Raw genomic sequence first — 16284 nt, 5'->3', positions numbered from 1 at the left:
GAAACAGTGCGATAAGGGTATTCGACACCAATGGGACTACTTTGCAGAGTTGGTGTAGAATAAAATCTAGGTAAGACTAATAATATTAATTCACATATTTCGGGGATTTTTTCATATAACCTCCATTAAGAACCTTCTTTAGCGATATCTCACAAGTGCAGGTAGTAGGAGATAACATTAGAAGTTCTGCTGTTTCATAACAACAAAATCATGTGTTCTCCTTTGTGTAATGATTTTTTTCCTGTATCTTTAGCGATATCTCACAAGTGCAGGTAGTAGGAGATAACATTAGGAGTCCTGCTGTTTCACAACAACAAAATAATGTGTTCTCCTTTGTGTAATGATTTTTTTCCTGTATTCTGCAGGTACTTCGTGATAGAAAAACCTAACATCAGAAGAGAAGTGTTTCACAGTAGCGAAGATGAAGAAGACCTAATAGCTCTTACAACACACGTTTTGGAGCCCATGTTAACTGGACATTTTCCAACTCTCAAAATATGGAATACTTTTGTTTTTAACACATTTAGTGAACCAGAACTTCACCGACAAAATTTCGGCGGTTATTAAGGTATACCTGATATCAGGTACCCACGGTCTCTGGCGGCTTGTTACGGAGGTGTTGCATCTCGTTTGGTTTCTTACCTCCGTTTATCTTTGTATTTCTATTGCCCTGAAAGTAGTGCACAACAGTGTAAATGTCGACGGTGTGCTCTGTGCATCTTATTTCCATTTTGGGAGCATGTGATGGGCCTAGTTTGAAACTCGCACTGACCTGGATACTTGCAGCTGCTGAATTTGTTTGTCAAACATCTGGAATTTCGCAACGTGTTGTTCATGCGTCACTGTACACACTAATGTGATCATTGTAGTCGGCATTTTGAGCAATAACTGTAAGGGAGCAGTTCTGCATCTGTTACGTTCTGTACTGTACACCGACAGAACAGAGAGAACTCGCTGTGATAAGTGTATACTTGCTGCGTCTGAGGGTTGTAGCATTGCACTGTGTTTTGTGATGTACACTTTTGTTATTGCATATTACATGCTTCTTCACTGTTGTCACAGAAACAAGGGTGACTGCGGTAACAAATCGAATAAATCATAATGAAATTATTAATCTGTAGCGAGCCCTACATTTCAGAGTAACGAAAGTGAAGAAGTTCTTATACCGCCTTAAGTACGCAGTTAGAGCCTATTTTTAATAGAAATTTTGTCTCGTTTTGTGTAGACCCTATATGTGAAGGCTGTTGAAAAGAAAGTACTCCATATTTAGAGAAGATCAAAACTCTCAGTAAACGTAGGCTCTAGAATGTATACCTTAAGAGCTGTGTAAGCGCTTGTTCCTCTTCGCTGTTATGAAACACGTCTCATCTACTGCAATCTCTTCGCTTTCCATATTTTTAGAGATGGTGGTATGGACTAAAAAAAGAAACAAACTTCTAGCAAACACTGGCTGTAAAATGGAAACCTTAAGAGATATGCGAATTTGTTAGGTAGCAGAGATGTGTTTTTTCGTAATAAGAATAGCTCTCCCTAGAAGAAATGTGTTTCTCAGTACCGAACGCGAACAAGTTCTCATAGCTATTAAGGCATGCATTTGAGCCCATGTTTTATGGACATTTCTCTCTTGGTGTGATCCATACTACTATATATTTAAACAAATAAAAATGTTACAGGGCTATTACAAATGATTGAAGCGGTTTCATAAATTCACTGTAGCTCCATTCATTGACATATGGTCACGACACACTACAGATACGTAGAAAAACTCATAAAGTTTTGATCGGCTGAAGCCGCACTTCAGGTTTCTGCCGCCGGAGCGCTCGAGAGCGCAGTGAGACAAAATGGCGACAGGAGCCGAGAAAGCGTATGTCGTGCTTGAAATGCACTCACATCAGTCAGTCATAACAGTGCAACGACACTTCAGGACGAAGTTCAACAAAGATCCACCAACTGCTAACTCCATTCGGCGATGGTATGCGCAGTATAAAGCTTCTGGATGCCGCTATAAGGGGAAATCAACGGGTCGGCCTGCAGTGAGCGAAGAAACGGTTGAATGCGTGCGAGCAAGTTTCACACGTGGCTCATGCCATAACTGGAGACCGACAGCGCCGACTTCATCTTTCAACAGGAAGGTGCTCCACCGCACTTCCGTCATGATGTTCGGCATTTCTTAAACAGGAGATTGGAAAACCGATGGATCGGTCGTGGTGGAGATCATGATCAGCAATTCATGTCATGGCCTCCACACTCTCCCAACTTAACCCCATGCGATTTCTTTCTGTGGGGTTATGTGAAAGATTCAGTGTTTAAACCTCTTCTACCAAGAAACGTGCCAGAACTGCGAGCTCGCATCAACGATGCTTTCGAACTCATTGATGGGGACATGCTGCGCCGAGTGTGGGAGGAACTTGATTATCGGCTTGATGTCTGCCGAATCACTAAATGGGCACATATCAAACATTTGTGAATGCCTACAAAAACTTTTTGAGTTTTTGTATGTGTATGCAAAGCATTGTGAAAATATCTCAAATAATAAAGTTATTGTAGAGCTGTGAAATCGCTTCAATCATTTGTAATAACCCTGTATATATTTGTATACTATATGACACTCCCATAGGCATATAAAACACGCAAGTACACAAACACAACATTGTGTCAGAATTTTAAAGGAATCTGTGAAGATCTTTTGGAGATTTAAGATTTAAAAAAACGAACACTAACATACATATAAACGAAAACGTAAATGTACGACTGTTCAAAACATTAATGCTCCAAACGTTCTTCACCGATTACTTCGAAATTTTGACATAACGTTGCACTCGAATACGTGTATGTTTCTATATACATATTTTCAATATATATAATATAAAAAATAAAATATGTATTACATAAAGGTGAAACATTAGTACCAAAAATTTCGAAAAGTTCTTCACTGATTTACTTCAACTTTTTACACAATAATCTGATGAATAATTAATGCACATGTAATATGTAAAGGGCAAACATTGTCACCAAAAATCTGAAAAAGTACTGTACCAAGTCACTCCTAATTCCTACATTTTACCGTAGTAACCGTATGGATACATATATGCTTTATATATACTGCATATTTAAAGTCAGAGAGTGGTGGGAAGGAGAAATGAACAGAGGTGTGGGAGGAAATGGGGACAGAAAGTGAAAAGAAGGAGATGGAGACAGGGAGGGGGCAGAAGGAGATGGAGAGAAAGGGGGAGGAGAAGATGGACAGAGCAATGGGGAGTGGGTGGTGGACATAGGAAGGTGGACAGAGAGGGTGCAATGGGAGATTGAGACAGAGAAGGAAGGAGGAGATGGACAGAGAAAGAAGAGAGGAGGTGAAGTACAGAGTGGGGCAGAGAGGGGGAAGGGGGGGGGGGACAGGAGGACATGAAGAGAGACAGGCGGGGGGCGGGGCGGGGGAGTTGACGGGGATATTAGAAATGTGTGCTTTTTCTTCGCTTTATTTTCTGTTCAATTCCGCAAATATTTAGTTACGGAATTGCGGCTGATAAAAGATTTTGCCTGAAATTTAGCAACTTCGCTAATATGAAGCCATCGCAAAGCTGTACGAGGTTAAAGTAAAGCACGGTTTCCCTGTATTTTGTTGTTACTGATCTGTTGAATCTAATAAAACATGTCCCAGACGTGTAGCTGCAGTAGTTTTCCAGAACATCCAGAGAAGCATATATAGAGTGAACGCGAATTGTCAGTACGCTACTGCAGAAGATTGAAGAAGAGGGCGGAACTCACCGAAGGCGTCGCCGGCGGCGCAGGCGGGCAGCGTTAGGGCGCGCCGATGCAGCGCTGACCACGGCGGAGGCTCGGGCTGCAGACCACACGGCTCGCCAGGCGAGAACTGGTACTCGCACTCCTGCAACGCACGTCACACCTAGTATCTGTCACCGATTCATGTAAATAACAATCCGTAACATTTAAAATTAATGCAGACTGCGTAATCACTTTAGTTGACCTCTCAGGTCTCTACCCCACCCCCATAATCGTTAAACCTGCCTTACGAACACAATGAAACATCTCCAATAATCTTGCATTCTCAAACCAACCAGAAGAACTGATCTGGTAATCATTCAAGGAACTACAGAACGGATTAAGAGCCGGCCGGAGTGGCCGAGCGGTTCTAGGCGCTTCAGTCCGGAACCGCGCGACTGCTACGGTCGTAGGTTCGAATCCTGCCTCTGGCATGAATGTGTGTGATGTGCATAGGTTAGTTAGGTTTAAGTAGTTCTAAGTTCTAGGGGACTGATGACCTCCGATGTTAAGTCCCATAGTGCTCAGAGCCATTTGAACCATTTTTGAACAGATTAAGATTCCTAGCCGACACTATTACAAACCATTTAAACTAATCAGCCACAGCATTTTGACTACCTATATAATAGCCGGTATGTCCACTTTTGGCATGGATAACGGCGGCGACGCGCCGTAACATGGAAGCAATGAGCCTTGGTAGGTCGCTGAAGGGAGTTGGCACCACATACTCACATACAAGTCACCTAATTTCCGTAAACCCCTGAGAGGGGGCCTATGACCTCTGACGCCAATTTCAATCACGTCCCAGATGTATTCGATCGGATTCAGATTTGGCGAGTTGGGAGGCCAGCATATCAATTGGAACTCGCCACTGTATTCCTCGAAACAATCCATCACACTTTTAGCCTTGTGACATGGCGCATTATGTTGTTGAAAAATGCCACTGCTGTCAGATGACATGATCGTCATGAAGGGGTGTACATGATTTGCAAACAGTGTAAGATACTCCTTGGTGCCTTGCACGAGCTCCACTGAATCCGTGGATGCCCATGTAAATGTTCCCCAGGGCATAATGCAGCCGCAGCCAGTTTGTCTCCGTCCTGCATTATAGGTGTCAAGGAGCTGTTCCCCTGGAAGACGACGGATTCGCGCCTTTCCATCGGCGTGATGAAGAAGGTATCTGTATTCATCAGACCATGCAATGCTCTGCCATTGTACCAACGTCTAGTGCCGATTGTTACGTGTCCAGTTGAGTCGTAGTTGCCGATGTAGTGGCTTTAACAGTCGCACATGCATTAGTTGTCAGCAGCAGAGGCCATCGTTGGGAGTGTTCGGTGCACTGTGTATCCAGGCACACTTGTGCATTAAAGTCTGACATTAGTTCCGCCACATTTCGCCGCCCGTCCTGTGTTACCAGTATACCCAGCCTAAGATGTCCGACACCTGAAATGATGGATACCGCCCAACCCCACGACGTCTGAAACTAGTTTCGCCACGTGCTGAAGACACTCATCAAAGCAATCCTCGAACATCCGACAAGTCGTGCAGTTTTCGAAATGCTTGCGCCCAGCCTCCAGGCCATCACAATCCGCCCACAGTCAAACTGAGATAGATAGCGCGCCCTCCCCATTCTACGCACGGGCAGCACGCTAACTCGTACTACACTCCCCGTGCATCTGTCTGACTAGCAGTCATTCTTCGCCAGGTGACGGGGTTATCGCCTGGACAGGTCTATATCTATAGCAGGTCGGTGGTCATAAAGATCTAGCTGATCAGTGTATCTAAACTTACCCCCCAACAGTATTCAGGTTCTCCATTTCTCAACAATTCCTTATATTACGCGAAAGCTCCACATGTCCTGCAAATGCCGACAGCAGAATATTTTCGTGGACTCAATCTTGCGTAGCTGTATAGCTTTATAAGGCACTGGATTTGCATGCATTCTGGAGGAGGTGTGTGCAAATTGCAAATCCCCGTTCGACTGCCCACATCTAGGTTTTCTGTGGTGCCCCAATTTTTAATAAGGTGACTGGCAGGATGACTTATTTGAGACGGGTACAACAAATTCCTTCCCGCTTCATTATTTTATTTGAGCTTGTGCTTCGTCTTCTTCTTCCCATTACATGTCCTTTCCTCGCACGTCCATGCGTTCCAGTCTGTGTCTACATTGGCATCAATAATCCACAAGCCACCTGACCGTGCTTCTAATATCACTCTCTGACTCGCCTTCCATGTTTCATTGTCTAATGGCGCGTGAGGAGAATGGTTGTAAGTAAACCTCTATATTAGCACTAATTTGTCGAATTTTCTCATTGTAATCATTTCGCGAGATGTGCTTGGGAGAAAGCAATGTACTGTCCATCTCTTCCCGCAACGTACTTTCTCAGAATTTCAATAGCAAACCACTCCGTGATGCACAACGCCTCTGTTGAAGTGTCTGCCACTGGAGTTTTTTGAGCACCTCTGTAACGCTCTTGCGTCGACTAAACAACCCTGTGCCGAAACGCACTATTATTTGTTGGATCTTCGCTGTTTATTTAATTAGTTCTACCTAGTGAAGGTCCCACAACTACTCAGGAATCGGTTGAACAATAATTTTGTACGCCACTTCTTCCGTGGTTGACGTATATTTCTGTAATTTCCTTCCCATGAAACACAGTCGAGCGTCTGCGTTTCCTACTATTTGTTTTATGTGATCATTATACTTAAGGTCACTCCGTATGGCTACTCCTACATATTTTTAGGTAGATACTATTTCCAGCAAATTATTATCAATGGTGTAGTTGTACAGTAATGGATTTCTTCTCCTACGTATCCGCAGTATGTTACATTTCCTTACGATCACGTCAACTGGCAATCCTTGCACTATTCATCAATCCACAGCAAGTGCTTTTGCAAATCCTTAAAGTCTTCTGGCGTTGCTATCTTGTTGCAGACAACCACATCACCTGCGAATAGCCTTATGGAGCTTTCGACATTTTCTACCAGATCATTCATATATACTGTCTTTCTTACAAACGCGCCTTTGTTTGCCGGTTTTGAATCGTAAAGTCTTTGTACTTACTTCTTATTCAAACACACTGTTAAAGCTTGTCCTCATCGCTCAAGAAGCAAGACTTTCTGCAACAAAAAGACGTTTCGAAAAACAAAGAGATACGTTCGATCTGCAATTGTGAGTAGACACCATCTAAGAGTGAGGTAAATGACCGGTGAATCGTGTGTTTCTATGCAAAGTTTTTCGACACGGTCTTCGTGTGATAGGATTGTTCTTCGTGTATGACATCCAGACCAACGCAGACAGCTCCGCCCACCTTACTGAGGAATGCGACGATAACACACGGTATCGCGACCCGGAAGGGCTTGCCCTCTCTCTCTCTCTCTCTCTCTCTCTCTCTCTCTCTCTCCAGAAATCTTTGGTCTCTGTCAACAAACTACGTCCCGTCATTCCTTTGGGGAAACCAGAGTGGAGCACATCTAACAAAAGGAAATTGAAACGGGAAGAAACGAACCCACGTACTTAACTACGGAGGTATCTGAATGGCGGAAACTGAGACAAAACAAACGACTCTTTTAAGTTCAAGATTTTTTATGATCCAATAATTTGCATACGTTTGAGTACAAAAGTTTCACTCATTACTTGGCTCGGGATGCTTCGCACCGAAAAAAAGAAGGAATGAACATTAGAGTTTAACGTCCCGTTAAGGGCGAGGTCATTAGCGACGGAACGCCGGTTTGGATTACGAAAGGATGGGGAAGGAAATCAGCAGTACAGTTTCCAAAGCATGCCAACATTTGACTACAGGTATTTATGGAACTCACGGAAAACCTAAATCCGGAAGGCCGGGCGCGGATTAGAACAGTCGTGTTCCCGAATATGAGGCCAATGTGTCTACCACAGCATAATCCCCCTCGGTCCATATTGAGAGAGACACAATACACTGTACACAAATACAGCGAAAGTGCCAAAACTCGATATCAAGTCTGATAGTATACGAATATAGTGGTATAAATACGAGTTTTAGTTAATGAGAACCTATCAAACGCTTTAGAGTTATCCTACTACGAACTAAAGCAGCTTACTTTACAAGGCCTAATAGTTATCGAGATTCCTCGAAACGGTAACAGATCAATAGTCAGTGTGAAAAAATATGGAGAAATTTGCGGCCGTGTCCTGCTACCACAACTGAAGATATTCGGCTGCACTGAAGCCATAAAAATCCAGGTGATCAAACGTCGATTATAAACTTGCCTATTCCTGGCGCGACATACGTAGAGATATTAAGTGAATAAAGCATATAAAATGAATGTTACAGCCCGTAACTGGAAGCATTGTAGGATATCGTACTTCATGTGAAATGAAGGATTGCATGTAGCGTTACGAGTTTCTGCGATTGACAGTTACATTTCGTTTCTTTGCTGTATCACGTAACGGCTAGACTGTTCTTGTCCTCCACTGCCAAAAGAACGTATCAAGTATAACAGACAACTGACCTTTCATTAATTGTTTGCCTTACGTCTGCATGCATAGGACCTATAATACGGTCCGGTGGGGCAGTCACTTTGCAGAGTTATTAATCTCCCTACTACATAGATTTTCGCAAATGTTGTGTTGAAAATGTTTTGGGAGTGGTATGTTGTTTTTCATCGCCCCATCAGCATAAGTTAATGGAAGATATTGATTCAGACGATAGTGAGTGCGTGTTAATTTGTGAACAGCCAAATATCATAATCACCGTTTAGCAATTACTTATTTTCCGAATTCCAAGAGTCCAGCCCCATCTCCTTTGAGAGGATGTGGCACTCACCGACGCAAGACAGCTGCTTGGCTATTTCATATTTCTCAGAACTGTAGTAGTAACTAAAAGACTAGAAGACTCGTATTCCGCTTACGCACGAATTTGATACATTTTCCTTCGGCATTTGTTTTCAAAACGGTACATATGGTCCGCTAAAATTGGTGCCAAAATGCCAGCTGCGGTTTCTTCCCTTATCTCTGTTTCATTCAAGAAAAACAAAAATAAGATAAAAAGAAATATGTAAGGTAGAGGGTGTTACTTAAAAAGTAGAGTGTGCAGATCTGGTATCCATAGGAAAGTTACAGGTGATATACCGCGTAAGCACTCCCTCTTACGTTCATCCATTCACAACTACCATTAACATATACAAATACCGAAGAGAGCACTCAAACTGTGCAGTAATGAACGTATTCGAGCTATTCCCTGAATGCAGAACAGACGCCGTTATTTTTCATATGAAAATTATCACTTGAAATACAGTATGCAATGACTTTCAACAAACCACAAACCCATAAGAATATTATGCTGCGGCTTAAATTAGTATTTTATGTTTCCGTAGTTCCGGAAAGACATTATAGTTACCGAAGGATGTGATCCACGCGTTTCCCTTGTTTACACAAGAAGAAACCACCACAGTAGCGGCGCGTAGGTTAAGAGGAAGCAAAGATCAATTTTGTTCACTACTGTAGACTCGAGACTACATACATACCAATCTAACCTGAGAAATTATGATGGGTAATCGTAAAGGAATGACCTCTCGCTGTACTGAAGACACAGCTCGCCCTAGTAATGTAACGCTTTTAACAACTGCATCTACTGAGAAGTGGACTACTTCATCAAATAATTATTGTCCCTCTTTAAACTCTCTATGTGGCGTTGAGAATAAGTCTTCAAGGTTCTCGGTGTCATCCGCGTATTCAACACAGAGAAACAGAACACGGCGAAATCGGGAAAAACATTTTACCGACGCTGCCGATTCCTCGGAAATTAGCAGTTGCCAAAGGGATGGAGCAGAGACGAACACGCGCGGCTGCCGTATCGCTTCCCCCGCGAATGAAGAGGACCACTCCTTGCACCAATGCGGCGCGCAAAAAATCCAAACTGACAAATAATGAAGGGGCGAGCGCACAATGGGCGTCGCTTCTTATGCAAATGCGCTGGGGTGCGCTCTATTGATCTATTGTGCATCCATCATACGCCACGCACTGCGCCATAATTAAATATTTCCGATGGCGCCGCCGGAAGGCAGGGCGCGACGCCGGCTGCACACTTGGCTCTCCTCAGCACCTGCTCTCTGCTCTCCCAGACTAGGGAACAGTGTTCTACACCACCAGATGAAACGTATAACCACTCCAACAGAGGTAAAACCGGTTTACTTACCCTCTCTTCTTTTCTGGTAAGTATAGTAAGAGTACTCTATTTGCTGACTTTAAATGTTCATATGCAATCTCCGAATAACTTGCGGAAGCATTAAGGTCATTTCAATTGATGACTCATGTTCAGGAAAAGCTATAATTTATGATAAGTTCTGACATCTCAGTCAGCCCCTGCACTGAAATCGAAGAACGTTGCAGAATACCATGAAACGTTTGTAAGGCTAGGGGAAAGCCACACGGCAAACTTGCTGTGGGACAGTCACTGGTCCCACAGGGTTAGTGGTAATGAAGAAGCTGACAGGCTGGCCAGGGCAGCAACGACTCCATTTGTTGGACCGAAACATGTCCTAACGATAACTACGGCGACGGTGAAATCAAAACTGCGTAGCTGTATCAAGTACCATACTGGAACAAAGCTAAAAAGTATAGCAAGCTAATGATACCGAAACCGTATTTAAAGAGAACTCCTGTAATGCTAGACTTGAACTGCAGGCAGGTTAAATTCAAAGCAGGTCTAATGAAGTGTAATGGGAACTTCAAAATGCACCTGCGCACTATGAGAACAAAGATGCCCTGAAGTGCCCACTATATGGTACGGGGGATGAAACCGCACCGCATTTAATCTGCCATTACGCAGCACTGGGTGCCAAAAGAAGCGAGTTCTTTGGGTACTAAATTCCTGAAGAAATTGTGCCTAACGGAGATCTAGTAAAGGGGCTTCCACTACTCTGTGAAAATACTGATTGGCATTTCTAGAATGCCAGGGAGAGTATACTGCACAGTCAGCTTAGTTGCGGTATGGGCAACCGGGGGCTAGGATAACTGTTGTTTTGTCTCCCTGACTAAATCAAACCAAATTAAATTGAATGATCAGTTGTGTCTTCGTTGAAGTATCGAACGCTCCTATTTCTTCCACGAACACCAAACATGGTACAGCAGTGGTTAATGCATTGGATTCAGGATGGAGAGGACAGTGATACGGCTAACTTCTGCGCGAAAATAACACATTTAGGTGTTCTGTGATATCTATAGTTCACGTAAGAGGAAAATCGGGATGGCGTGATCTCTTTAAATCCACCGAGACAAATGCCGGGATGGTTCCTCTGAATAGCCAACATTTCCTCCCAGTCCGAGCATGTGCTCCTTTCATAATGACCTCATCGTCGACGGGACGTTAAACGCTAATATTCCTTCCGGCATTCCTTCGCGATGGTACGTTTGGTAAGGCGGAAAGATTTAATTTGCCATCATTGTTCGAACTGACCATGTGCTGATCTCTGCACTGAACTTGTCACCAACGAGACGTCTGACCTTCATTTCCTTCCCTCAATCTTCCTCGAATAATACGAGATTATTCATAAATAGTTGATTGAATAGGGACGGAGGGATTCCAGATATTTATTCTGAGAGCAAAGTGGCAGTTGTTTCATCACAGCAGGCCGATGAAGAACATATAAGAATTGAACCAATCAGAATTTTGTAAGCGAACGTTTTCGTCAGTGATTGTACTTTTTGGGATTCTTCCGTAAATTTCACCCTGTACCTGTCTTCTCCATGATGTGAACATTCCACCTCCAAACGCTCTCAACAAATATTCCTAGATGTTTGACACTTGTAACTGATTTCAGTAATCAGTCGACTGTCATGTTGTCAAATGACGTACTGATTTTTCGTATATTTGTGAGCATTAAATTTCAAATTTCTATATGTGTACCGCAATTTTGTTATGCATACAGTAATATAAGGCCTATGCGCACGTCAGTATGAGGTATCAATGAATGAAATTAAATAACACGATCCAAATTTCAAAATATCTGTGAACATGTTTGTCCATACCTTCGTCAACTGGATTCACAAAGACCTCGCTCTACATTCCCTATTTCCTGTTTAATACCTGGGCGGCCTTTTACATCAGCTTCTATTTTACAAGAGCTCCGTATAATTTGTGGCAAAGGGTACTGCGCACTGTTCACATAAAGACCAAAAGAAACATGTTGTCTCCACTTCCACACATGTTATAGTCTCTTTCATATGACAAATGTGGAAAAGGCGATACAGAGAGTAAGATCCATTCAGCACAACAAGCGAAATATTTGTTTTCTGAACTTCTACAAGAACCTTTCACGGGTAGAGTGTCCCTTTTGGACTGATTCTCACTTAGAAAAAAGGAAAAGGATCCGCGGTGTTGAACATCCCGTCGACATTGGTGTCATTAGCTCGCACTGAAAAAAGTAGGAGAAGGAACTGGCGTTCCACGTGTAAAATGAGACAGCGGGTCTACTGACATTCAGCGAAGTGATCTGGGATAACAGTGAAATATCTGGATTATAGTTGTCACCAGGGAACTTTAATACCATCCCTCGATAAGTTTAACCGCTACACATGTCCATTCCTTTTAAACTTGTTTGATGCCTTTATCGTACATTTCGAGTGAGGACCGCAAAGTCCTATGGACTGTGTGTAAGCATATGTCTAAAGTTAGATGATCTCAGCGCTCATGAGATTTACCACAAGAACGTTAGATGAAAGACCGATGAATCAACGAATGTTTATAAAATAACAGCAATAATCTCTCTGTCCGTTAAGAGCGTTTCGATGGATAGGATCTCCGTCAGCCAGCCAAATATGACTAGGTTTCTCTATTTCTACATGCAAGACAGGAACGTTAAATAGTACTAATCCTAGCGTCTGAGACTATAATCCTTAAACATAAGCTGTAAATAACTTCTATCGTTTGAAAACCTAACAGTAGATTGCCCAGTTCACAAATGATGAATTTACTATTTATAAGATTGTTGATGTTCTATCATTTGCCCTTTATGTTGGTCAAACATTTAATTAACAGACACCAAGCAGCTGAAGAAACTACTTATATAATTGTTAGCTAGTTGAATCCCTTATTCACAACAGCATTAAGTGTCGTAAAATGAGTGCTACATGCGCTTTAGGACAACTAACTTATTGCAGTGAAGAAAGGAAACTGAATTTTTCGAAAATTCAAACTACGTGTTTTCTGGTGATAGAGATGGACTTTCATCGGTGTAGTGACATGTGGTGAAATTTCGATACAATATAGAGTAGCAAAGTACCATAACGTGAACAGAATAAGTCTGCGTCTCTAAAGAAAAAGAGGAATACCTAACTATCAGCTGGAAAGGGATAGAAGTATTTTCCACTCAGAACTAATTACTTTGACGTAATAAGCCTTTTCGACGTCAAATAGCTGATAACGCCGATCCATAACGAGCATTTCTTGTAGGGCAACACCTTCCTTAGTATACCATATAATGAATTGATTGATCAGTTTTGCCACTGAAACTCGATTCTGTAGAGAACATGTAGGATACTAATGGTCACAAGCTGTACAAGACAAACTTAGAGAATTTGAACAGTTCTCTCTGAAGAAGCTATATGTTTATGCGGATCGAGATAATTCTCGCTTAGAGGAACCATACATTGATATTCCGGGTGATTCACTCTTTGAGGGAATGCTAATGAGTTATACCAGCTATACCATTGCTATTTGGTAGAACTCTATTATTTTTATGAATAAAAAGCACAAACAACCAATATTCTAAAGAGTTTGCATTTCTTGAAAACTTTTCTTCTGTTCAGGAGTCTATCCTTACACAACTAGTGACTATCGCCATTGAAAACGATATCATAATGTTTAAGTAGGATTACAGTCGAAAGATACGATATAAATATCCCAGAATGAAAGTTCTCTTTGAAGGACCAGCCATGATATACTCTGTACACGGTCCAGTCACATTGATGTGACCAACACCTATGTTCGACGTCAACGTGCAATAACCACACACAGACGACAGGTGGCAGAACTAGGAGTGGAGGTTATATAAAGCGTGGAGATACAGAAACAGTGCAGTCGTTGGAAGGCGGAAACGGAGCGATTTATCTGATCTCCAAAACGACCTGATATTGGCTTTTGGGCCAAGGGTGGAAGAATTTGCGAAACGGCTATGTCTGTGAACTGTTGGCTGAGCATACCGTGCATGGCGAAAGGGCTCTGTCTAAAACCAGCTGTGGATCCACCACCGACCATAGATGACAGGGATGGACGACGGCTTCAGTGATGGCTACGGGCGAACAGACGGGCAACTGTTAAGCAACTGACTGCCCAGATGAACCAAGGCGCTACCAACAGTGTCTCCTTGAAGACAGTTCAGCGAACGGTGCAGCATTTGGGCCTCCGCAGTAGGCGTCTGGCTCATGCATCCATGGACTGTTGTTCATTGGTGGCGAAGGTTAGAATTTCCACGCGACTACCGCAACTGAACGTCCACAACGTGGCACAGGTGTCCCTCTCAGATGAATCACGTTTTATGCTCCGTGGGATAGATGGCCGTTACGGCGTGAAACGTCTGGAAACAACGGGTCGAGTACGGAGGAGGCGATATGGTCTGAGGAATGTTTTCGTGGCATTTCCTGGGTGATCTCGTCATCCTGGAAGGCGCAGTAGATCAACGCAGGTATGCGTCTATCCTTGGATGACCGTGTCCACCTCTTCATGACATTTGTTTTTCCTCGGCACGATGGCATCTATCGCCATGACAATGCAACGTGTAACACAGCTCCCAGGGTACGTGCGTGGTTCGAGGAGCATCAGGATGAATTTACCCTACTCTCCTGGCCACCAAACTCTTCCGATTTAAACCCAATCGAGAATCTGTGGAACCACGTCGATCAGGCTGTTAGCCCGAGGAACCTAGCGCAGCTGTCCACGGGACTTGAATTGCCATGACTCCACATTCCCGTTAGTACGTTCCAGAACGTCACTGACTCTTCCTGCCGTATCGCAGTGATCCGCGCTGCAAAAGGTGGCTTTTCAGGCCTTTGACAGGTGGTCACATTAATGTGACTGGGAAGTATAGCACTGTTTTGTTTCTTTAGCGTTTACTCCGTCTGGTGCAAGCTCAACTGTACTCAACTTCTGGCTGAGTGTTTCCGAATTTTAATTGTAACATATGGCACTAACTAGAACAAATTGACATCGATTTGTTGTAAGAGGAAGGCGAAGGGCAAACACAGTGTAGTAAAATTAAACTAATGACTGAAAACGGTGCTACAATAAAATAAAAATAAAAATAAAAACTAAAAGATTTCAACTTTTATTAATTATAAATATCAAGATAAGTTTATTTAAATTTGAAAAATAACACATTAACAGCCACACCATAAGGACCATTCCCAACGACTGAATACCGCTGAATGGATCGTAATACTAATTACCTACGGAAGAATATCAGGTCCCTAAGAGAGCACTGAGGCCTGGGGTTTGTCGCTAGGCAGATACTGGCGCCCACCCATATGACGACAGAGCGAGCACGTGAACGCATCACCCGTCCACTGCACACAGTCGTACCGAAAACAGTGAAATGGTGGCTTCAAATGAAGAGGAAAGGGGTATAGTGCGTTTTCTGACAGCGGGATGAGTGCAGTGTAAGAAAGTTCGCCAAAAAGTGACAGAAGTATACGAAGAGCACTGCATGTCCATTGGGTAAGGGTCAAGGAGTGGCACAAGCGATTCAAGGAATGAACGCATGTCGTTGGCTGATGACGTAAGACCTGTGAAGTGACACTGCATTACCGGTACCATTGTCCAGCAGATGGATACCCTCATTACTGAAGAGCGGCAAGTTACGGTGACTACTACTGTCCCAGAGGTCGGATCTTCTGTCCGAACTGCAACGGAAATCCAGTGCTCTCCGTAAACCTGTGCCATTCTTCGATGAATTTCCGTCCCACACACTCGTTCCGTCGTTTGGAAACGCACTTCACCCCTTTGCTCTTCTTTTGAAGCCTCCGTTTCACTTTTTTCAGCACTACTGTGAACAGTGGATGGTCGACGCGTGCACGTCTCACTCTTTCGTCACGTGAGTGTGCGCCCACGACATTCTAGCGCTGCGTTTTGGGCCTTAGCGCTCTGAACGGGACCACACTTTCTTTCGCAGGCGAAGAAATTACGTTCCCTTAATCGGTTTTAATGTTACAGCTTTTTTTTTAATGCAGCTTATATTTAGAAACTAAGTCTATAGTGAAAAACAAAACTGATGCCAAACGTTGCAAAAACTCTTTTTCATTGAACAATAAGGTTTCTTAATCGTCTAACATTTTATTAAAAAGAAAACAGATGCTATACAATGTGGGTGATCGCAGCAGCTTTTGTCATGTTGAAATTTCACTTTTCGTTTGCTGTTCAATGACATGGAACATTAGGCCGGCCGAAGTGGCCGTGCGGTTAAAGGCGCTGCAGTCTGGAACCGCAAGACCGCTACGGTCGCAGGTTCGAATCCTGCCTCGGCATGGAT

The 16284-nt window shown here is 43.1% G+C and overlaps 1 protein-coding gene across 1 annotated transcript in view; it reads right to left on the bottom strand.

Annotated features, from left to right (window-relative positions):
* Positions 1–3724: 3724 nt before the first annotated feature.
* The window catches only part of LOC126470810 (uncharacterized), a 202590-nt gene continuing 190030 nt past the window's right edge, over positions 3725–16284 (bottom strand). Inside the window, exon 6 of the mRNA XM_050098821.1 lies at positions 3725–3889. Within this exon, the coding sequence (XP_049954778.1) occupies positions 3725–3889 (165 nt within the window). The remainder of the gene's footprint in view (positions 3890–16284) is intronic.

Source organism: Schistocerca serialis, chromosome 3 (assembly GCF_023864345.2).
Source record: "Schistocerca serialis cubense isolate TAMUIC-IGC-003099 chromosome 3, iqSchSeri2.2, whole genome shotgun sequence".
Lineage (NCBI taxonomy): Eukaryota > Metazoa > Arthropoda > Insecta > Orthoptera > Acrididae > Schistocerca > Schistocerca serialis.
The sequence above is the reverse complement of the archived record's forward strand: the minus strand, read 5'-3'. Positions and strand labels throughout refer to the sequence as shown.